The 23,275-nt window shown below is 43.6% G+C and overlaps 1 protein-coding gene across 27 annotated transcripts in view; it reads left to right on the top strand.

Moving 5' to 3' along the window:
* Positions 1-23,275, top strand: part of MTA3 (metastasis associated 1 family member 3) — a 222,182-nt gene that overhangs the window by 144,565 nt on the left and 54,342 nt on the right. For 26 of the 27 annotated variants that reach the window (XR_011386670.2, XR_011386669.2, XM_089326485.1 and 23 more), the window contains 3 exons: positions 920-1,037; positions 5,722-5,824; positions 12,441-12,540. Coding sequence is in view for 24 of the 27 variants with exons in the window: in XM_070069204.2 (XP_069925305.2) it covers positions 920-1,037; positions 5,722-5,824; positions 12,441-12,540 (321 nt within the window). In the remaining 3 variants the exon portion in view is untranslated. Of the gene's footprint in view, positions 1-919; positions 1,038-5,721; positions 5,825-12,440; positions 12,541-15,042; positions 15,414-23,275 lie in introns of those variants that run through there. The other variant, XM_089326491.1, reaches the window with a different exon arrangement.

The following is a 23,275-nucleotide window of genomic DNA, read 5'->3' as shown; positions in this document are numbered from 1 at the left end:
GCTGCTGGTACAAATGGTTATGTTTGTACACCTGCTTCTGTACACATATGCTTCAGAATTCAAAGCACTGCAGAATTATAATTAATAAATATTCAATTAGATATTTCCAAACATAGTAACATGCATATAAGTTCAACTCTTGTGTATGTGCCTTTTAATATTTTGATTAAAATGTGGATGAACACTCCAAAAGTAAGACTGCCTGGCATCCATTCGGCACAGCTATTGTTGCATGTGGACTTTACAAGTTTAGAAGATTACTAGAGAGGCCAGTGCTGTGACGTAGCAGGTTAAGTAATCACCTGCAGTGCTGGCACCGCTGTGGGCACTGGTTTGAGTCCTCGCTGCTCTCCTTCTGATCTAGCTCCCTGCTAATGTGCCTGGGAAAGCAGAAGATGATGGCCCAAATGCTTGGGCCCCTGCATCCACATGGGAGACCTGAATGAAGCTCCTGGCTCCTTGCTTTGTCCTGGCTCAGCCCCGGCTGTTGGGGCCTTTTGGGGAGTGAACCAGCAGATGGAAGATCTCTTTCTCTTTCTCTCTCTAACCTTGTCTTTCAAATAAGTAAATAAATCTTTAAAAAAAGGCAGAGTACTTGAAGTGCTGTATCTTTTAGTTATGATTTAACTTTGCTAGTTTTTCAAAACTTTATTTAAAAGAAGTTTGTTTTCTTTTACCTTAAAACAAATATTCAAGCTTGATAATCCATTTTAAGCTATTTCTTTTAGCCTGATGCACGTTCACATTCTTTGACACAATGGCAGTAATATCATGCTCCCCTTAATTTATTAATTCATTCACCAAAATGAAGTTGTATGTATCTCTATGGTTTTGTTTTCATGTATAGCATTGATTTCTTTTCTTTATAAAAAATGGGGAAAATGAAGGTTACTTAGGTATTTTTTATTATTCCTTTCAGGATACCTTTTTCTACTCATTGGTCTATGATCCCTCAGTGAAAACACTGTTAGCTGACAAAGGTGAAATCAGAGTGGGACCCAGATACCAAGCAGACATTCCAGAAATGCTCTTAGAAGGTATGTTTTTCTTCAGATTTCAGGTCCTTTGAAAACAGGGACACCGTGAAACTCAAGTATTGTAGTCTTCATGTGGAAGAAGCAACTTTCAGGAAGCTATATAAAAAGCCCTTCCAGTTTTAGAAATAAGACATCGCACTGTATCCACAGGGGGTTAGGCTCCAGGATCCCCCAGGATACCAAAATCTGCACATGCTCAAGTCCCTTTTATAAAATGGCATAGTAATTTTGGATAGCCTACATATAACCTCCTTATACTTCACGGCATCTCTAGATTACTTATAAAACCCAATACCTTGTAAATACTATGTGACCAGTTGTTACACTGTGATGTTTAGGGAATAGTGACAAAATCTGTGAAGGTTCTGTAGTGACAATTTCTTTTCTTTGTATTTTTGTTTTTAATTTATTTGAGAGACAGAGTTGAGAGCAAGAGGGAGATGGAGATAGAGAAGCCCCCAGTCTGCTAGTTCACTCTCCGTATTTCCACAACAGCTGGGGCTATGCTCAGTTAGGGACCAAGAACTCAGTCTATGCCTTTGTATCTGGTTGAGCTATTAACCTGCTACCCTAGGGTCTGTATTAGCTAGAAGCTAGAATTAGGAGCAGGTGCCCAGAACTAAACCCATGCACTCTAGAATGGGACATAGACCCCTCCAGATAGTTCTACTCTCTACTTGGTTGAATCTGCTATTGCAGAACTTTCTGCTATATGTGTCTAACTCTATAACAAATAATAATGAAAAATAATATATTCAATTACTTAGTCCTTTGTGACTTCACTTTTATAGGCTTTTTATGGCTCTTTTTTTTTTTTTTCTTTGTGAAAATTTTTTATTTGAGAGGCAGAGAGAAAGAGACACACACACAACCAGAAAGAGAAAGAGAACTTTCTACAGGCTCAGTCTCCACATGCCTACAACAGGTGCCAAGCCAAAGTTAGGAGCCAGGAGCCCAATCCATGTTTCCACTGTGGATGGTAGGAACCCAGTTACTTGAGCCATCACTGTTGTCTGCCATGGTCTGCATTAGCAGGAAGCTAGATTTGGAAGCCACAGCCAGATTTCAGTTGAACCTAGGCACTCCAGTGTGGCATGCGAGCATCTTAACCTGTTTTTTTTTTTTTTAAGATTTTGTTTGAGAGGTAGGGTTACAGACAGAAAGAGGGAGAAACAGAAAGGTCTTCCGTCCTCTGATTCACTCCCCAAATGGCCAAAAGGGCTGGAGCTGACCAGTCTGAAGCCAGGAGCCAGGAGTTCTTCCGGTCTCCTGCGTGGGTGCGGGGCCCTATACATTTGGGCCATCTTTCACTTCTTTCCCAGGCCAAAAGTAGAGAGCGGGATCAGAAGTGGAGCATCCAGGACTGAGGACTTGAACCGGCGCCCATATGGAATGCCGGCGCTGCAGGGGAAGGCTTAACCTACTATGCCACAGCGTCAGCCCTCCCACATTATGTTTTTTAAAGATATATTTATTTATTTGAAAGGCAGAGTTACAGAGAGGCAGAGGCAAAGAGAGAGAGAGGTCTTCCATCCTCTGCTTCACTTCCCAGAAGGCTACAATCACCGGTGCTGCGCCGATCCAAAGAGAAGAGCCAGGAGCTTCTTTCAGGTCTCCATGTGGGTGCAGGGGCCCAAGGGCTTGCACCATCTTCCACTGCTTTCCCAGGCTATAACAGAGAGCTGTATCAAAAGTGGAGCAGCTGGGACACGAACTGGTGCCCATATGGATTGCCGGCAGTGTAGGCAGTAGCCTTACTCACTACGCCACAGCACCAGCCACAGCACAATATTAAAATATAAAAATGAAGTTGTTTCTGGTGAAGCTGGGAGGAGGCACTCTTCCCCCTCTTGTGGGCATCTTAAGGCATCTTGTTTATCCCAAAGGGATTAGAGGTTGAATGCCCTTGGTGTGTTCCCTGCCCCTCTTACATTCATGTCCTTCATTACAGTCAAAATCTCCAAATAACTCGGCAGTTAGACATGCTTATAATGATTTCTTATAGCACAATGAAGGGACTTCTGTGTATTCTGTTTGTTTTTCTAATTTTTAATTTTAACATTTATTTTGTGGTAGATAGCACAAAATATCATATAGAAAATGCAATTCTCTCTCAGGTCGCCCCTCTTTGATCACTGCTAGCCAGCATTATTAACGTAATGCTCTTTTAGACTGGTACAGCAGGATAGTGATCTGTGAGTCCACACTCCGGGCAGTGTTCTATTGTGGGGCAGTCCAGCTTTATTTATCTAAGCTTTATGGTAGGCCATGTTTTCCCTCATTATTATTTTTTTTCTTTTTTTTTTTTAATTTTTTTGACAGGCAGAGTGGACAGTGAGAGAGAGAGACAGAGAGAAAGGTCTTCCTTTGCCATTGGTTCACCCTCCAATGGCTCCACTATGCTCCACTTCTGATCCAGCTCCCTGCTAGCGGGCTAGAAAAAGCAGTGGAAGATGATCCAAGTCTTTGTGCCCCTGCCACCCACATGGGAGAATGGAGAAGCTCTTGGCTGCTAGCTCCTGGCTTCTGTCTGGCCCAGTGCTGGCTGTTGTGGCCATCTGGGAAGTGAAACAGTGGGTCAGAGATCTCTCCCTCTCTCCCTCTTGTCTGTCTGTCCCTCTGTCTCTCTGTAACACTTAACTTTCAAATAAATGAATAAATTTTTTTTAAAATTTTAATTTATTTCTGACAGGCAGAGTGGACAGTGAGAGAGAGAGACAGAGAGAAAGGTCTTCCTTTTGCCGTTGGTTCACCCTCCAATGGCCGCCACGGCAGGTGCGCTGCGGCCGGCGCACCGCGCTGATCCAATGGCAGGAGCCAGGTACTTATCCTGGTCTCCCATGGGTGCAGGGCCCAAGCACTTGGGCCATCCTCCACTGCACTCCCTGGCCACAGCAGAGAGCTGGCCTGGAAGAGGGGCACCCGGGACAGAATCCAGCATCCCGATCAGGACTAGAACCCGGTGTGCTGGCGCTGCTAGGTGGAGGATTAGCCTAGTGAGCCTCGGCACCAGCAAATAAATTTTTTTAAAGAGATAGAGATGGATCTTCCGTCTGCCAATTCACTCCCCAAATGGCTGCAATGGTCAGGGCTGGAGCAGGCCAAAGCCAGGAGCTAGGAGCTTCTTCTAGGTCACCCATGTGGGTGGCAGGGGCCCAAGGACTTGGGCCATCTTCCACTGTTTTCCCGGGCACGTTAGCAGGGAGCTGGATCAGAAGTAGAGCAGCCAGCACTTGAACCGGTGCCCATACGCGATGCCAGTACTGTAGGCATAGGCGTAACCTGCAAAGCCACAGTACTGGCCCTGCTGAATAAACCTTAAATTAAAAAAAAAAAAAAATTATCCTTCCAAGCCTTTAGATCTCTCTGTTCTAGCACTAGCTCTGCTGTGTTTCTTTCTGTAGGGGATAGCTACCTGCCTTTGAACAAATCTCCAAACTGAGGCAATTGCAGGTGGTGTGCTGATTCTGTGCCTCCATCAGTGTGTTGTCAGTTACTGCAAGACGTGCTGCCTGCTGTTAAAGATGCAGTGATCGAAAGCAAAACACGGCCCAGACCAGTCCCTCTTGACCAAGAGCGTCTAGCCTAGGAGTCTGTAGCTGTACATCAAACTTCATTTGGCTCCCAAGTCTGTTTCCACTTAAACCCTATCTTGCTGTCCACTTAAATCCTGTCTTGCCTGATGGTTGTATCTTCTTGTGAGATATCCTAAAACAAAGCTGCCTGCATTATTGTTAGCCTGTCCCTTAGCCCTCCCCTCCTGTTCTGTGTTTATGCCAGTGCTCTTCTGTACGGCTCAGAAGACTTAAAATTGACACTGTACATCCAGTCTGCCCCTGGCATTCCTAAATCTTCTCTTCTCTCTATATTTCACCCTCAACACCGTCTTTCAGCCCCTCATTACTTCCAGGTGGGACTTTTAGAGGAGTTTGATTTATCTGTCTTTATCAGATATCTCTGCAGAGCAAATTATATACCATTGCTAAATATGAAATTTCATGTTTTGGTTCTGGTCTTATCATTCCATTACCCAAAATGCCAGGGCTTTCTCATTACCTCAAAATAAAATTTGTTCAGGAAATTTGCACAGAATCTTCAGTAATAAGTTCCTAATCCACTACTCAGAGCTCCCTGCTTTCATTCCTGTTAAAAAAATGAGCTTTTGTTTCTTATCATCGCATTTTTTTGCCTCATGACTTTGTTCATGTTCTTATTTCTTTTTGTTGAGTCCTCTGCCCTGCCAGTGTATTCCTGTCCTTCAGTCTTAGCAAAAATGTGCCTTCTTTCATGTCACCATTTCCCAGCTAGCCTGAAATGATTCCTCTACCCTTCAGATTCTTACAGCCGTGTCTGCAGCTGATGATACATCTCCTCCTTTGTTTGTAACATGGTATTCATGTACAAGTTTCATCACAGTTTCACTGTCTGCAGCAGGCGTGCTTTTGTTTTCATCTTTACGTCCCCAAGTGTGGTGCTTAGTCACGTATTGAGGTTCTCAGGAGATTCACAGTGATGATGGTCCCATACAGTTGGTTTACCATATTGTCATCAGTATGCACTTGACAAGGCGCTGTCCATCTGTGATACAAAAGAACTGACCAAAACCATGAGCATTTACCTTACATTTAACAACTACAGGTGACGGGGTATTGTGTAACATGACTCCTTTTCTTTTGTTGGGCAGGAGAATCAGATGAGAGGGAACAGTCAAAACTGGAAGTTAAAGTTTGGGATCCAAATAGCCCACTTACGGATCGACAGATTGACCAGTTTTTAGTTGTAGCACGGTGAGTATGGCACTTGTGAGTCAAGGAACATCTTTTCTTTTAAAGAATTTAGAAATATGTATATTTTCTTTGTATCCCACTTCTTTGCCTTTGGTGGTATTATTATCCTAGTTAGAAAGCTTGATATATGTCCCACGCCTTCCTAAATAATGCAACTTACTGACAATAATTTCTGTTGTAAATGAAAATATGTCTATTAATTTTCACTAAGAAAACAGGAGGATATAAAGAATATATAACACCTGAAGATCGGCATCTTTAATGAAAGCAGCAAAAATTTTTTTTAAAGATTTATTTATTTACTTGAAAGAGTTACACAGAGAGAGAAGGAGAGAGAGAGAGAAAAAGAGAGAGAGAGGGAGGGAGGGAGGGAGAGATCTTCCATCCACTGGTTCACTCCCCAGATGACTGCAATGGCTGGAGCTGCACTGAACTGGAACCAGGAATCAGGAGCTTCTTCCAGGTCTCCAAGGTGGGTGCAGGGGCCCAAGGAGTTGAGCCATCTTCTATTGCTTTCCCAGGCCATAGCAGAGAGCTGAATCAGAAGTGGAGCAGCCCAGACTCGAACCAGTGCCCTTATGGGATGCCAGCACTGCAGGCGGCAGCTTTACCCATTATACCACAGTGCGGCCCCAGCAGTAAAATCTTTAGCTATAGATGTGGATTATTCAGGTGTCAGTAAGAGTTTCCAACTTGAGTCCTTTTATCACATACATGTGTGAGTGAGGCCCATTGCTAAGAAGAGGATTTCTTTCAGAGATTTTAGCCTGGCTGCCAGGCTTTCTCACTCCCTTTCCTTTTCTCTTGAGAAAATGAATGGGGCAGAATTTTTTCTTTATTTTTTCAATTATAAATGTAAATGATGCTCATGAGAAAAGTTGTCATAAAGCAAAATGTAAATGAGACTATCATAGCATTATAATTAGTGGAAAAGTTGGAAAAAAACTGAAAAGGCATCTGCAAGCCATTGATGAATGGAGGTGTGTTTATATAATGGGATATGACTTTAGTGCAGTTAAACGAATGACAACTATCTGTGACAGAGATAAATCTAAATGAGCATGCATACAGAATGATCATTTATGTGCATATACTTGTAATCATGAAAAATTTTTCAGTATACAAAAGAATGTTATAGTTTCATTTTTGTATATAGTAAATATATATAGTTCTGTTAATCTAACCAAATATATAACATATATTTTCTTTCTTTTTTTAATTTTTATTTGATAGGTAGAGTTATAGACAGTGAGAGAGAGAGACAGAGAGAAAGGTCTTCCTTCCGTTGGTTTAGCCCCCAAATGGCTGCTATGGTCGGTGCTGCGCTGATCCCAAGCCAGGAGCCAAGTGCCTCCTCCTGGTCTCCCATGTGGGTGCAGGGGCCCAAGCACTTGGGCCATCCTTCACTGCCTTCCCGGGCCACAGCAGAGAGCTAGACTGGAAGAAGAGCTACTGGGACTAGAACCCGGCGCCCATATGGGATGCCGGCGCCACAGGAAGAGGATTAACCAAGTGAGCCACGGCGCTGGCTCCTAACATATATTTTCGTAAAAGAAGAACCAGGGTCTGGCATTGTGGTACAGCTGTTAAGCTGTCAGTTGCGATGCCTGCATCCCATATCCGGGTGCCAGTTTGAGACCCAACTACTCAGCTTCCTGCCAAAGTGCCTGCGAATGAGCAGATGATAGCTTAAGTCTTAGTGTGCGTCCCTGCTACCCATGTGGAAAGTCAGGAGGAAATCCTGGCTTCTGGCTTTGGGATGGCCCAGACCTGGCTGTTGGCAGCTATTTGGGGAGTGAGCTAGTGGATAGATGATCTCTGTCTGTCTGCCTTTCAAACAATCTTTTTTTAATAATGGACCAAACAAGGGGCCGGCGTTGTGGCGCAGCGGATTAAAGCCCCAGCCTGCAGCGCCGGCATCCCATTTGGGCTCCGATTCAAGTTCGGGCTGCTCCTCTTCTGATTCAGCTCTCTGCTATGGCCTGGGAGAGCAGTAGAAGAAGGCCCAACTCCTTGGGCCCCTGCACCCATGTGGGAGACCTGAAAGAAGCTCCTGGCTCCTGGCTTCTGATCAGCTCAGCTCTGGTTGTTGCGGTCATTTGGGGAGTGAACCAGCAGAATGGAAGACCTCTCTCTCTCTCTCTCTCTCTGGCTCTACTTCTCTCTGTAACTCCTTTGTCTTTCAAATAAATAAAATAATTCTTGCAAAAGAACCTTTTTTTTTTTTTTTTGACAGGCAGAGTGGACAGTGAGAGAGAGAGACAGAGAAAGGTCTTCCTTTACCATTTGTTCACCCTCCAATGGCCACTGTGGCTGGCGCGCTGCAGCCGGCGCACCGCACTGATCCGAAGCCGGGAGCCAGGTGCTTCTCCTGGTCTCCCATGGGGTGCAGGGCCCAAGCACTTGGGCCATCCTCCGCTGAACTTACGGGCCACAGCAGAGAGCTGGCCTGGAAAGGGGCAACCGGGACAGAATCAGGCGCCCCAACCGGGATTAGAACCTGGTGTGCCGGCGCTGCAAGGCGGAGGATTAACCTATTGAGCCGTGGCGCTGGCCGCAAAAAAAACTTTTTAAAAAATGGAACAAACATGATAAAATATTATAATCAAGTAGATGTAAGGATTCATTATTTTATTCTCTGCTTATCTGTTGAACTTTATTTATAATACAAAGGAAAAAGTAATTAGAACCCATCACTCTTCATGGAACCAGTCACCATGAAAGGTCACCATTTTATTGGTGACCAGGCATTGGGAGTCCAGAGCCCACACTCCAAGCACTGATTGATAGGATTAAGATGCTTGATTGATGATACGTTGTTGGGAAGGAACCAGTCGGTGGAGTAGAGGGGTGAAAATGAAAGTCGGATGGGGCTCACTGGAACAGAAGCTCCAGAAAGGTTATCAGAACTGTGGGTTATCTAGAAGATTTTTCAGTTTTCAGATGTGATTTGGATTCTGTTTTGTCTTTTCCCAATCACCATGGGTTGTATATTTTCCTTTCCTTGGAAGACAGCATCAGGGGCACTGAGGAGTAGTATCTACTATCTTTTTTTCCCCCAGGATTTGTTTTAAAAATTACTCATCTGCTTTTTTTGTTTTATTTTTAAGATTTATTTGAAAGGCTGAATTACACAGAAAGGGAGGGATGGAGAGAGAAAGAGGTCTTCAACCCGCTGGTTCACTCTAAATGGTCACAGAGGCAGGCTGGGTCAGGCTGAAGCCCAGCACTCATATCGATGCTGGTGTCATAGGGCTTAACCCACTGTGCCACAATGCCAGCCTTCAAAAATTAGTCTCCTAAATACAAATTAAGGCCACAATTGTATACTATTGGCTAGAATAGTTAAAATTTATAAAGACCATGCATTAGTGAAGATGTGGAGCAGCTCATACCCAGCTGATAGGAGTACAGATTGGTACAGATGCTTTTGAAGGTTGTATGCTTTCATCTAACCCTGCCATCCCTGTGTCTCATACTTCAGTATGTACCCAGCTGAAATGCATACACCACTGCACCAAAGGATACATACACAAATGGCATTAGCAGTATCATTCTGATTGGCTCCAGACTGGAAACAACACTGAATGTTCATCAACAATGGAGTGGTGCTAGGTGGGGAATCATGCAGAGGAATGCTGTGTAACAGGGTGAATCAAGGCCCACTGCTGGAGTCAGCAACATGGACAAAGCCACAAACTTAATTTTGAACAAAAGAAGCTGTATATAAGAAATTGTCCATACTGTGTGATTCTCTGAGAAAAACTAGGCTATGGTGTTAGAATCCAGGAGGGTGGTAGTTCTCTTAGGGAAGGAGGGCAGGAGTAGTAATTGGGAAGGTATATTAGGAACCTTTCTGGGTGCTGGTCATGGTCTGTTTCTTGACCCAGCTGTTGGTGATCTGGGTGTGTTCTCTTTGTGGTAACTAAATGGCTGTACAGTCTATACTTTCATGCTCATGTGTTATATTTTAATTAAAATGTTTTTAAAAAAATCTCTTTTGAGAATGTATGGTTAGCTTTGTGGTTAGGATATTCATGTTCCACATTGGAGTGGCTGGGTTCAATTCTCAGCTCCAGTTCCAGTCTCCAGCTTCCTGCTACTGCATACTCTGGGAGGCAGCAGCTGGTGTTCAAGTAATTAGATTCCTACCACTGACACAGGAGACCTGGATTGAGTTCCTGGCTCCTGACTGTTGCAGCCATTTGGAGAGTGAACCAGCAGGTAGGAACTCATTGCCTCTTTTTTTCTCTTTGCCTTTTAATAAAGACATTAATTTAAAAATACATAAATTCTCTTCTTCAGCTAACATTTTTTTTGAAGATTTATTTATTTATTTGAAAGTTAGAGTTACACAGAGCGAGGAGAGGCAGAGGCAGAGGCAGAGAGAGAGAGGTCTTCATCCGCTGGTTCACTCCCTAATTGGCGGCAACGGCCAGAGCTGGGCTGATCTGAAGCCAGGAGCAAGGAGCTTCTTCTGGGTCTCCCACATGGGTGCAGGGGCCCAAGGACCCTGGGCCATCTTCTGCTGCTCTCCCAGGGCATAACAGAGAGCTGGATTGGAAGTGGAACAGCCAGAACTTGAACCGGCATCCATGTAGGATGCCGGCACTGCACGCAGCAGCTTTTACCTGCTACACCACAGCACTGGCTCCAGCTAACATGTTTAAAATGCAGGCACTACACAGTCAAGTTGCACTTTCGTTTCATGCGAGAGAAATCTGTCTTCTGCCTGCTGGTTCATTCTTCAAAATCTGGAGCAGCCAGTAATGGGCTAAGCTGATACCAGAGCCTGGAACTCCATCCAGGTCTTCCATGTAGGTGGTAGGAACCTAAGTACTTGGGCCATTCATCTGCTGCCTCCTAGGTACATTAGTAGGAAGCTGGTTTGGACCCAGGGGCAGGACTCAATCCCAGGCACTCCGATATGTGATGTGGGCATCCCAAGCAGTGGCTTAACCCACTGTGCCACAGTGCCCACTCAACATTTTCTATTTAGATGAGAGATTTTTCCATATAGGGAAGCCTTCTAAGTCATTAAGTAAAAATCAGCTTTGTGGTAATTTTTTAATGAGATTTAGTAGAAATTATTATATTGAGTGCTTCACAGGATGGGGTTGCCATAATGAGATCTCATTTCACAGAAAGAAATGTTAGTAAGGTTTCATAATTTGGACTAAAAGAGTGGTCAGAACTTACTTTGCAACAATAGTCTAATTGTGCAGTTGATTTGCATCTCGTTTTTTGAGCAAATTTGAATACCAGAGAGTTTAATCCATGGTATTTTATGATCCTTTTTTGTTATGTCCATATTGGCTATTTTGTTTTCTCTTGATTTAATTATTTCTTCTTCTTCTTCTTCTTCTTCTTCTTCTTCTTCTTCTTCTTCTTCTTTTTTTGACAGGCAGAGTGGACAGTGAGAGAGAGAGACAGAGAGAAAGGTCTTCCTTTTGCCGTTGGTTCACCCTCCAATGGCCGCCACGGCTGGCGCGCTGCGCTGATCCGATGGCAGGAGCCAGGTACTTCTCCTGGTCTCCCATGGGGTGCAGGGCCCAAGCACTTGGGCCATCCTCCACTGTACTCCCTGGCCACAGCAGAGAGCTGGCCTGGAAAAGGGGCAACCGGGACAGAATCCGGCGCCCCGACCGGGACTAGAACCCAGTGTGCCGGCGCCGCAAGGCGGAGGATTAGCCTAGTGAGCCACGGCGCCGGCCTCCTCTTGATTTAATTATAATGACCATAGAGTAGACCTTTGGCATAGTGGTTGAAAGAGCATTTGGGACATTCGTATCCCATATTGCAGTACCTGGGTTCAAGTCCCAGCTCCACCTCTGATTCCAGCTTCCTGCTAATGTGCTCCCTGAGAGGCAGCACTTGATGGCTCAAGTACTTGTGTTCCTGCTACCTACAGGGGAGACCCAGATTGAGTTCTGGGTTCCTGGCTTCAGCCTGTCCAGTCCCAGCATTAGTGTGCATTTGGGAAGTGAGCCAGCAGATGGAAGATCTCTGTCTCCATCTCTGCATTTCAATAAAAGAAATAATAATTAGAAATAATTTTTTAAAGTATTAAAGTTTATACTGAACCATATATGGGTTGTCTTCTTACTTGTTAAATCTTACAGAAGGCCAGCGCCGTGGCTCACTTGGCTAATCTTCCGCCTGTGGTGCCAGCACCCCAGGTTCTAGTCCTGGTTGGGGCGCCGGTTCTTTCCCGGTTGCTCCTCTTCCAGTCCAGCTCTCTGCTGTGGCCCAGGAAGGCAGTGGAGGTTGGCCCACATGGGAGACCAGAAGGAAGTACCCGGCTCCTGGCTTCGGATCATCACAGCATCGGCTGTAGCGGCCATTAGGGGAGTGTACCAACGGAAGGAAGACCTTTCTTTTCTGTCTCTCTCTCACTGTCTATAACTCTCTCTCTGTCTTTCTCTCTCACTGTCTAACTCTGCCTGGCAAAAAAACAAAAAACAAACAAACAAAAAAACTTAAAGAAATAAAAACACTTTTTATTTGATATTTCACTCTCAGCCCTCCAACAATTTTTTTGCCTTTTCTTTAATGATTTTTCATTTGTTGTCCAAATGTGTTTTAATTTTCCGTTTTGTGTTTGTGGCTTGCTCAGGGCCGTTGGGACATTTGCTCGAGCCCTTGATTGCAGCAGTTCCGTGCGGCAACCCAGTTTGCACATGAGTGCTGCCGCAGCTTCGCGAGACATCACCTTGGTAAGATGCCTTCTGCAATTTCGGAGTTGTTTATGCTTTTGCTGCTTATTTAATTATAAAGCCATTATAGCAGTATTGTAGCTCTCTGGCTCTTAGCCCTGCTGGTAGGTAGGTTGATTTGGTTAGTTGGCTGCCTGAATTTCTTAGTTACCCCATCTGTTTGTGAGTTGAGATAGGTAAAAATGACTGTTCCATGAAGCAGATAGGAAACACATTGTGGGACACAGTTCACCATTCCAACATCTCTCTTCACTTTCGTGCCTTTTTTCTGTATTCTGTCTATGTACTTAACTTGCTTGTAGATCATCTATAATGTTTTACAGGTTTTTTTTTTTTTTATGTGAAAGCAATGATTTCTTGAAACTGTTGATGGAGGAGTTACTCTGTTGTCGGGTTATTATTCAGTATGGATGTTTAAAGTTTTTGTGTCTTTTCACTAGAAAAAGATTCTGTTTTTCTATTTCATATACATTATATTTGCTATCTTCTACATTTACTTCCTTGTTTTCTGTTGGTAATCAAGTGAAATTTCCCATTTTCAGTGTAATTATACATTAATGCTCCTTAAGGCTGGGTATTGGTTTTGGTATGTTCTTCTCACTGTTTTTGATCCCCCAGCCCTGTGTGGTAGGCATGGTAGGGTATGCTGATTTTACAGTTGAGAAAACGGAGGCTTGATGAGCTTATTTGACCAATACCTATTATATACAACACAAGTTTCAGTTTTGCTTTCTGATGGAATGGAATATGATGATAGGTTATATCACTTTCTCATGTATACTAGTTTGAAATGCTTTCCAGGAAACGTTCATTGTGATATGTAGCAAAACATACTGAAATGAATTTCAGATTAGTTCCTTATGCTGCCTGTGTATTTTTGTGTATTTATGAATTGTGATGAAGGCATAAGTGGTCTGCAGCTATTATGGAGCCCTTTTCTTTATCCTTTCTCAAACACTAGGATGTTATTGATAGAAGAAAGTTTTTCTCTTGATTGGTACGTTCATATTTTATGTAAAAGTTTAGGAGTATTTTTGGTTGTTTAAAACTCGGAGAGTATTTTACCATAGATACAAGGGTACAGATACCATTTGTCAGGATTTTCAAAGCCAGGTATTTATGTGACACAAAACCACCTGGAATCCAATCTAATCATCTCTTGTATACATTTTTTCCTGTTCAAACAGATTTCTACCAATTTTACAAATAATGTATACTTAAAATGAAAAATTGAAATAGTATTGCAGACAAATGAAAAAGCCTTGTTCTTATTACTCAAGGTAAAATTCCTTATCCTTTCATAAGGTTTCCTTTCAGTCTGTTTTTGTGCATAATAAACAACAATAATAGCAAATTACAGAGAAATTCAGAGGCTAATGTAATAAAATTATACATACAGTCACCTCAAGCAATGTTAAAATTTCCATTTTTCAATTAAAAAATTTGCGATTATAGTTAATGTTGTAGTCCTTAATATTTTCTTCCAAATCTTTTTCCCATTTTTCCATCTGTGCCTCCCACCTCCATGACCCCTGTCTCATCATTGGCCTGTTGAGATCAAGTCATGTTGATAAATGCATACTCATTTTGTTCATTTTAAGTGCTTTGGTATTAGTATATTTTTTCATATGATACTATACCACCTTATTTGTGTATTCTGTTGCTGGTGAATAACTGGAGTTCTTTCAAAACATTTTTCTGTGGCTACCCATAATGCTGACTTGGAAATTCACATGTGGATCCTTTCATGAGCATGCCTGTGAGTTTCTAGGGTTTTTTAAAAATTTTATTTTATTTATTTATTTGAAAGACAGAGTTACAGAGAGAGGTAGAGACAAAGAGAGAAAGGTCTCCCGTCCACTGGTTCACCTCCCCCCCCAGGTGGCTGCAACGGCTGGAGCTGCGCTGGTACAAGGACCCAAGGACTCCTTGAGTCGTCCTATGCTGATTTCCCAGGCCATAGCAGAGAACGGGATCAGAAATGGAGCAGCTGGGCCTCGAACTGGCGCGCATATGGGATTCCAACACTAAGGGCAGGGCTTTAATCTACTGTGTCACAGTGCAGGTTCTGAGTCTCTAGATTTTAACTGAAGTTGAATGCTGATTCATAGGGCATTCTTTTAGAATTTCACAGGAAGCCAGGTGAGTCTGCACTCCATCGTAGAAATTTATAATCCTATAAGGAGTTACTGAGTGCTTTTGCTTTCTTCATCCATTTCCTTACATTATCTTTAACACTTGGTATTTTCAGACTTCTTAATGTTTATTAACCTCATAATTTCTCATTTTAATATGTGTGGGGAGCAAGCTCGGACTAGACTGAGTTACTGGAATTAAGACTTATTCTATGCATCTGCTCTCCTACAATATGGCGCTGGGAGAGGAGAAAACAGCTTCTACCCAGCTGCCTCCAGTTCAACTAATAAACTGTAGGACTTGCTCCTGATTGGAGAGCAGCGTACTCGGCGTGTGGGCAGCCGAGTTGGGATTGGCGGAGGAGGACTATAAAGGAGGAGAGAGACGGCATGCACCAGGAACATCTATGGGGAACATCTAAGGGAACCCGTGCAGCCCCCGAGAAGAGCCGGCCGGCGGTGTGCCGCTCCCCTGCGGAAGTGGGGAATGCGGCCAGGGGGAACTGCCCTTCCACGGAGGTGGAAGGGATAGTAGCCAACCCGGGAAGAACCAGCAGCGAACCCGGGGAGGGCCGAGCAGACGAAAGAACAGCGCAGGGTCCTGTGTCGTTCCTCCACGAAGAGGGGGAGCGACATAATGGTGCCGTGACTCGGATATGAAGCCTAGGCAGGGTTTAGTGTCGTTCCTCCACGAAGACGGGGAGCGACAAATATGTATCTCCCTGATTACTTAATAAGGTAAATCATGTTTTCCTGTGCTTATTAGCTGTTCGGCTTTTTTCTTACTTGTATTTTAGATTCTTAATCTTGATTATTTTTTCACTATTGTTTATATTGAAAATTTTCTTCTCTATTTAAAACAATAGAAATTTATTGTGTCAGAGTTCTAGAGTCCAAAAGTCCACATTTGAAGTGTGAGCAGGGCCAGAGTGCCTCTGAAACCTGAAGGAAAGGCCCCTCCTTGCCCCGCCAGCTCCCTATGGCTTGTGGGCTGTCTGTGGTGCACCATGGTGTGGTGTGGTTTTACCTCTGTTACCTTATGCTACCTTCCCAGGATCAGCCTTGTCCCAACAGTTTCGCAGAATTATTCATAATCATCACTGTCAGTCTGTCTGGAGTTTATTTTATGAGCTGAGGGAAGCAGAGAAGTGTTTTCTTTTGTTTTTAAGCATGGTAAATTGTATCAGTACCTTTTGTTGAGTTCACTGTTGCTTCGTGATTTGTAATGCCCTTTCTGCCATAACTCAAGGTCCTCAATATACCTAGGTCTGCTTCTGGACTCTTTATTCTTCTTTATTCTGCAGATTTGGTTGTCCTGTGCAAGCTCTATATTATTATAACTTATTAAAGAACTGATAAGACAAATTACGTATGAACTTTATTTTTTTATTTCTTTAAATTTCTTTATTTATTTATTATTTTTTGACAGGCAGAGTGGACAGTGAGAGAGAGAGACAGAGAGAAAGGTCTTCCTTTGCCATTGGTTCACCCTCCAATGGCCGCCATGGCTGGCGCGCTGTGGCCGGCGCACCATGGCCGGCGCACTGTGCTGATCCGATGGCAGGAGCCAGGTGCTTATCCTGGTTTCCCATGGGGTGCAGGGCCCAAGGACTTGGGCCATCCTCCACTGCACTCCCGGGCCACAGCAGAGAGCTGGCCTGGAAGAGGGGCAACCGGGACAGAATCTGGCGCCCCGACCGGGATTAGAACCCAGTGTGCCCGCGCTGCAAGGCGGAGGATTAGCCTAGTGAGCTGCCAGAGTTACAGAGAGAGAGCATCTTCTATCTTCTGGTTCACTCTCTAGATGGCTGCCACTGTCAGGGCTGAGCCAGATGCCTCATCCAAGTCTCCCACATGGGTAGCAGAGGCCGAAGCACTCAGGCCATCCTTCGTTGCTTTCCCAGGCCATAGCAGGGAGCTGGATCAAAAGTGGAGCAGTCAGTACTCATGCCCATATAGGATGCTGGCATTGCCTGTGGCATTGTTACCTGCTACACTGCAACACTAGCTCCTGAACTTTTTTTTTTTTTTTTTTTTTTGACAGGCAGAGCGGACAGTGAGAGAGACAGAGAGAAAGGTCTTCCTTTGCCGTTGGTTCACCCTCCAATGGCCGCCACGGCTGGCGCACCGCGCTGATCTGAAGCCAGGAGCCAGGTGCTTCTCCTGGTCTCCCATGCAGGTGCAGGGCCCAAGCACTTGGGCCATCCTCCACTGCACTCCTGGGCCATAGCAGAGAGCTGGCCTGGAAGAGGGGCGACCAGGACAGAATCTGGCGCCCTGACCGGGACTAGAACCTGGTGTGCCAGTGCCGCTAGGCAGAGGTTTAGCCTAGTGAGCTGCGGCACCGGCCGAACTTTTTTTAATATATAGTTTTGTGTCTCCAGCAGAGCAAGTTTTTCCTGACTGTATAACGTAAACATAGTAACCTGGAAGGTTTGGGGTTTTTCTTCCTAATGTTGCATGATTTTGCCATTGATAGATACATCATTACTTATTTGGCCTGTAATAACTGTTATTGAGATAATGCTTCTCAAGTTATAACTGGAGATGCTGTATGTTATAATCCAGCAAACTGTCTCTATCCTGTTCAAAGAGCACGATTGGAAAAGCCTGTTCCTGGGATAGTGCAGAGCTCTTGGTTTTTAGGGCTTTCCCTACAGGACACTATGAGGGGGTGGCAAAGCACATGTGTGGCTCTTGGTTTGCAGCTGCAGCAACTCTCTGCTTCCCACTACTGGTGAATGTGTGGGTCTGCAAGTGGGTTCCTTTTGGAATAGGGCATTCTGAAAGAACCACTATTTTTGTTTTGTCAATCATATTTATAAAAGGATTTTAAATAGGATGCTACCTGGGGCCACCGCTGTGGCACAGCTGGTTAACACCCTGGCCTAAAGCGCCGGCATCCCATATGGGTGCCAGTTTGGGACCTGGCTGTTCCACTTCCAGTCCAGCTCTCTGCTATGGCCTGGGAAAGCAGTAGAAGATGGCCCAAGTCCTTGGGCCCCTGCACCTGCATGGGAGACCTGGAAGAACCTCCTGGCTCCTAGCTTCGGATTGGCACAGCTCCGGCCGTTGTGGCCAACTGTGGAGTGAAACAATGGATGGAAGACCTCTCTCTCTTTCTGCCTTTCCTTCTTTCTCTGTGTAACTCTGACTTTCAAGTAAATAAATAAATATTTAAAAAAAAAAAAAAGGATGCCACCTATATGCCTTAACCAGTTTAAATATCATTTTGTGCATATTTCTGTAATGGTTGATTATGTTACTTCTTAAATTATTTAATACTATAGTAATTTTTTAAAGCAAAGGTAAATGCTGGAGTTCAAGAAATGGTGTTTTGCTACATCTGTGTAGCTGACTTTGAAAAAAGATTTGTGTCTATCTATTCTTTACTCTTACTGAGGAGGCCACTCTACTCCACCAAATTATCTCTTAGAACTACTCTTCTACTTCATTGTCATTAAAATGACTTGGGTTTGCTTCTTACTTATGAGCACCCTGGGAGTTAGCAGGTGATGGCTAAAGTGCTTGGGTCCCAGCCACGCAGCTGGGAGGGTTATAGATGGGCTTATAGAAGGGGGGGGGGGTCTTCCGTCCACTGGTTCACTCCCCAGATGGCCACGATGGCCGGAGCTGCACCAATCTGAAGCCAGGAGCCAGGAGCTTCTTCTAGGTCTCCCACATGGTACAGGAGCCCAAGGATTTGCACCATTTTCCACTGCTTTCCCAGACCATAGCAGAGAGCTGGATCAGAAGTGGAGCAGCCAGTACTTGAACTGGAGCCCATATGGGATGCTGGCACTGCAGGCAGTGGCTTTACCCACTAAGCCACAGTGCCAGCCCCTAATATAATTGTTACAAGGAAGTCTTGGCAAGAATTAAAAGTGGTTGAACAAAGAATGTTTCCTTTAAGATGGTAATTTCCCCTTAAAATATGCTATCTATAATTTTACAATGAAATTGTTTTCCATCAAGAATAACTTAGGGGAAAAAACCATTTTCCTAAGGAAAGTTGATTATAATAACAAAATTTTATGTTTTTGGTAATTGTATTCCAGTTGTCAGGCATTTTTTTCCCCTTCATTTATGAGTCATGTTCAAATCACACATTTCATTTAGGACCTGGAGGATACTGGGAATTTGAAGATATTTGGATCCCATGGCACAATATATAACATTTTACATATCAACTTACATTAGAAATCTAGCCTTCAAAATGATAAAATTTTATCATAAAATTGATAAGATGGGGATTCCTATATGATGAGCACTATTCATGTTTCCAAGCTGTAAGCCGGAATTAGTGCTAATGGACCATTGCTTCAGTGAAAAACAGGGAACATGGTGTTTCCTTGCTTGCTTAATGAATCATTAAGGCAATAATAGTTTACATTTAGGGATACTTTGAAAAAAAATTGTTTGAAAAGCAGAGTAGAGAGGGCAGGAGATCCCCTTTTTTGGTGATCTGGTGGTTCATTCCCCAAATGACCTCACAGCCAGACTGTTTCAGGCCAAAGCCAGGAGCCTGGAACTCAATCCACATCTTCCATGTTGGGGCAGGAACTCAGTTACTTGAGCCATTACTGCTGCTTCCCAGGGTCTGTGTTAGCAGAGAGTTGGAGTCATGAGCCAGAGCCTGGTATCAAACCCAGGTACTCTGATACCAGATGTGGGCATCCTAGCCAGCACCTTAACTGCTAGGCTAAGTGTTTGCCCCTAACCCAATGTAAATTTTTTTGGGGGTTGGGGGAGTGGTAAATACTGCCTTTTACATTACTTTTTCCCCCATGGATTCAATATTGATATAAGAAATCTCAGAAAATTACTGTAAATTTGATATTGGGAAAAATACTATGTAAATTGTTTTGACAACTTTGTCTAGGATTATTATTTACAAATATGACTTAACAGATGCTGTGGTTAATAATTTTTTAAAAGATTTATTTAAAAAGGAGGAGTTGGAGAGAGAGAGAGAGAGAGGGACGCACAGAGAGATATCTGCAGTCTTCTAGTTTACTCCCCAAACAGCCACAATGGCAGGGGCTGGGCCAGGTCAGAGCCAGGAGCCAGGAGCTTTATCCAGAGCTCCCACATGGGTGGCAGGGGCCCAAGCACTTGGGCCATCTTCCACTGCTCTTTTTCAGGCACATTAGCAGGGAGCTAGATTGGAAGTAGAGTAGCTGTGACTTCAACTGGCACTCATGGGATGCTGGTGTTGCAGGTGGCAGCTTAACTCATTGTGGAATGCACCGCAATGCTAGTTCCTGTAATTCCTTAAAACTTACTGACTTTGGGGGTTGGTGCTGTTTGTATAGTAGATTAAACCTCTACCTGCATTACTAGCATCCTATATGGGTGCCAGTTTGTGTCCCAGCTGCTCCTCTTCTGATCCAGCTCTCTGCCGATGGCCTGGGAAATCAGTAGAAGATGGCCCAAGTGCTTAGGCCCCTGTGCCCACTTGGGAGACCCGGAAGAAACTCTGGCCCTGGTTTTGGATTGGTCCAGCTCCAGCTGTTGTGGCCATTTGGGGAGTGAACCAGTGGATGGAAGACTTCTCTCTGCCTCTCAAATAAATAAATAAGTCTTTAAAAAAAAAAAACCAGATTTAGTTTAGAGGTCTAATTGGCTTTTATGATAATTCTACAATCAGGCAACACCTCATACAATAAAATAACAGATGAGCTCAGCAAAGAAGAGTTGACTTTATAGACAGAAAAAGTTTCAGAAAGCTAAAACAGGACAAGAAGCAGATTAGTTGCATCAAAGATGCTTTTGTTAAAGGTTAAAAGAGAGAGAGGACTTCATTTTGGGCTTGCTCAGGTAAACCACCCTGTCCAATTGGTTGCTGTGAGTGTCTTGAAAAGTTTGATTTTGAAGCATTTGGCAGAAGTGAGTCTTTTGTTTGGTAAGTTGAGGCCTGCTGTGGGAGCTCAGAATCCAGTAATGGTCCCAGTCTAAAATAGTTATGGTCATAAGTTACTGAACCGTGGGAACACAGTTAGAAATCTGTCAATGGGTGATTTTTATCACTGTGGTACATCACAGAATAATCCGACACGAAGCTGATTGGTGGGGCCCAATACAGACCTAGTCCATGTGGAGTCCATGTGCAGTCTGCTGCAGTGGCCTTTCGTAAACTGTAATACCATAGACCTGTTACTGTTTCTGGAAAGTTTGAGAGTAAGTGTCAGAATGTATGTCCTGTTACTACTAAATATTTGAGAAGATAGTCTCTTTTAAAAAAAAAAAATCAATATTTAATTACATCAAAGCTGTCAGATTAGTTATAATACTGTTATTCCATCCAGAGCCTTTGTTCAGATTTGCTAATTGTCCTAGTCGTGTTCCTTATACCGAAAGAAAAAGATTTTCTGGCCTGAGATCTCTTTGAGACTCAACTGTGTTTAGCTGTCGCTGTCTCTGTGGTCTCCTTCAGTCCTCTGTGTTTCATGACTGTGTAATTTTGAAGAGTACCAGTTATTTTGTAGAAATCTGGGTGTGGTTGTAAGTTAATATGTAATTAGAATAGGTTTTTATTGTATATAAGTCCATTTTTGTCAAGTTTTCTCAGTCTAGACAATTATTTTCCTCTGAATTTCAAATTTATTAATATAATTTTTCATGATATTTTTAAACTTTAAAATAAGCTATATCATTATTTAAAATAGCTTTTTGGGGGCTGGCGCCATGGCGCGCTAGGCTAATCCTCCGCCTGTGTCGCTGGCATCCCATGTGGTGCCAGTTCTGGTCCTTGTTGCTCCTCTTCCAGTTCAGCTCTCTGCTGTGGCCTGGGAGAGCAGTGGAGGATGGCCTGGGTGCTTGGGCCCCTGCACCCACATGGGAGACCAGGAGGAGGCACCTGGCTCCTGCCTTTGGATCAGCACAGTTCTGTCCATTGCAGTTATTTGGGGAGTGAACCAACGGAGGGAAGACCTTTCTCACTGTCTGTAATTCTACATGTCAAATAAATAAATAAAATAGCTTTTCATTCCTGTTACCGTTTATATACATAATTTCCCAATTTGTCCTTTATAGTTTTGGTGGGGAGTGCAATCATTAATTACTGAAAAGAATGAGATTTGGGTTTTGTCGGTTTTCTTTTCTTCTTCTTCTTCTTCTTCTTTTTTTTTTTTTTAAGATTTATTTATTTGAGAGGCAGAGTTAGAGAGGGAGACAGAGAGAGAGGTTTTCCAGCTACTGGTGCACTCCCCAAATAGCTGCAATAGCTGGAGCTGGGCCAATCAGGAGCCAGGAACCAGGAGCTTCTTCCGGGTCTCCCATGTGGGTGTAGGGGCCCAAGCACTTGGGCTATCTCTTCTACTGCTTTCCTAGGCCATTAACAGGGAGCTGGATTGGAACTGGAGCTGTATGTTTTCTGTTTATTTTTATTCTTTGTTTTCTTCCATCTACTTTTCTTTGGGTTTATTCTTCTTATTTATTTTTAAAGATTCATTTATTTGTTTGAAAGGCAGAGTTAGAGAAAGAAGAGACACACACAGAGAAAGGAGGGGGTAGGTCTTTCACCTGGTGATTCATTCCCCAAATGGCTGCAATGGCCTGGGCTAGGCCAGGCCAAAGCCAGGAGCCAGGAGCTTCATCCGGGTCTCCCATGTGGCTGGCAGAGGCCCAAGCACCCTGGTCTCCCATGTGGGTGCAGGGCCCAAGCACTTGGGCCATCCTCCACTGCACTCCCAGGCCACAGCAGAGAGCTGGCCTGGAAGAGGGGCAACCGGGATGGAATCCGGTGCCCCAACCGGGACTAGAACCCGGTGTGCCAGCACCGAAAGGCGGAGGATTAGCCTATTGAGCCACGGTGCCGGCCATTTATCTTCTTTTTCATTATAAACATTTAAGGTAGAACATTTCCCTCTATTTTCCAACTTGACTAACATATATTTTGTTTTGAAATGTGGCATTTTTATTATCATTTGCTTCTAAGGATTTCCTAACATATATAACTAATTATGTAGTTACATAACTATAATTTTTTTCTACTTGTGTGTTAATTGAATACTGTGGTCAGAGAATATGTATGCTATGAGTCCTTGTACTGTGTTATAGTTTGCTTTAGGGCCTGGAATGGGATCCTCTCCAGTGTTTTGCTCCCTCAATCTGAGCCACTCGAAAGCATCAAGGTCTGACTCTTAGTGTTTTTCTGTGGCTCTGTTCCTCGCTGTAGCAGTCTAGAAAATGCCCCTAAGGTAAAAAGCTGTGGTCACTGAGGAGCTCACACCTCACACTTTCTTTCCAAAGGGATCCTTGCCTCCCTCTGCCTGAATGTCTCGTTTTGTCTGGAATATAGAATCATAGCCGGGGTGAATCTTCTCTGGCTTTCTTGTGATAATAATAAAACAAAAGTGTATGCCAAAGAACATGGACCATAGTGTCTTGCAGATTGATTGGAGTGAATGTCAGCAAGTCTTAATAAGCTTGTAATTGATGGACTTTTTTTCCATACTACGCATTGAATAAATGCTGAAGTGGATGGCATGCTTTTATATATAAAAAATTGTGCCTTGGTCACAGTTAAGATTTACTCATGGGTTTATATTCACCTTCTGCTTGGAAAAATCCATATGCTCATTAATTTTTAAATAGAT

This window comes from Oryctolagus cuniculus, chromosome 2 (genome assembly GCF_051225735.1).
Source record: "Oryctolagus cuniculus isolate XC-2025 breed Fujian yellow rabbit chromosome 2, ASM5122573v1, whole genome shotgun sequence".
In the NCBI taxonomy this organism is placed as follows: Eukaryota; Metazoa; Chordata; class Mammalia; order Lagomorpha; family Leporidae; genus Oryctolagus; species Oryctolagus cuniculus.
Note: the sequence above shows the minus strand (reverse complement) of the source record. Positions and strands in the feature narration are given on the sequence as shown.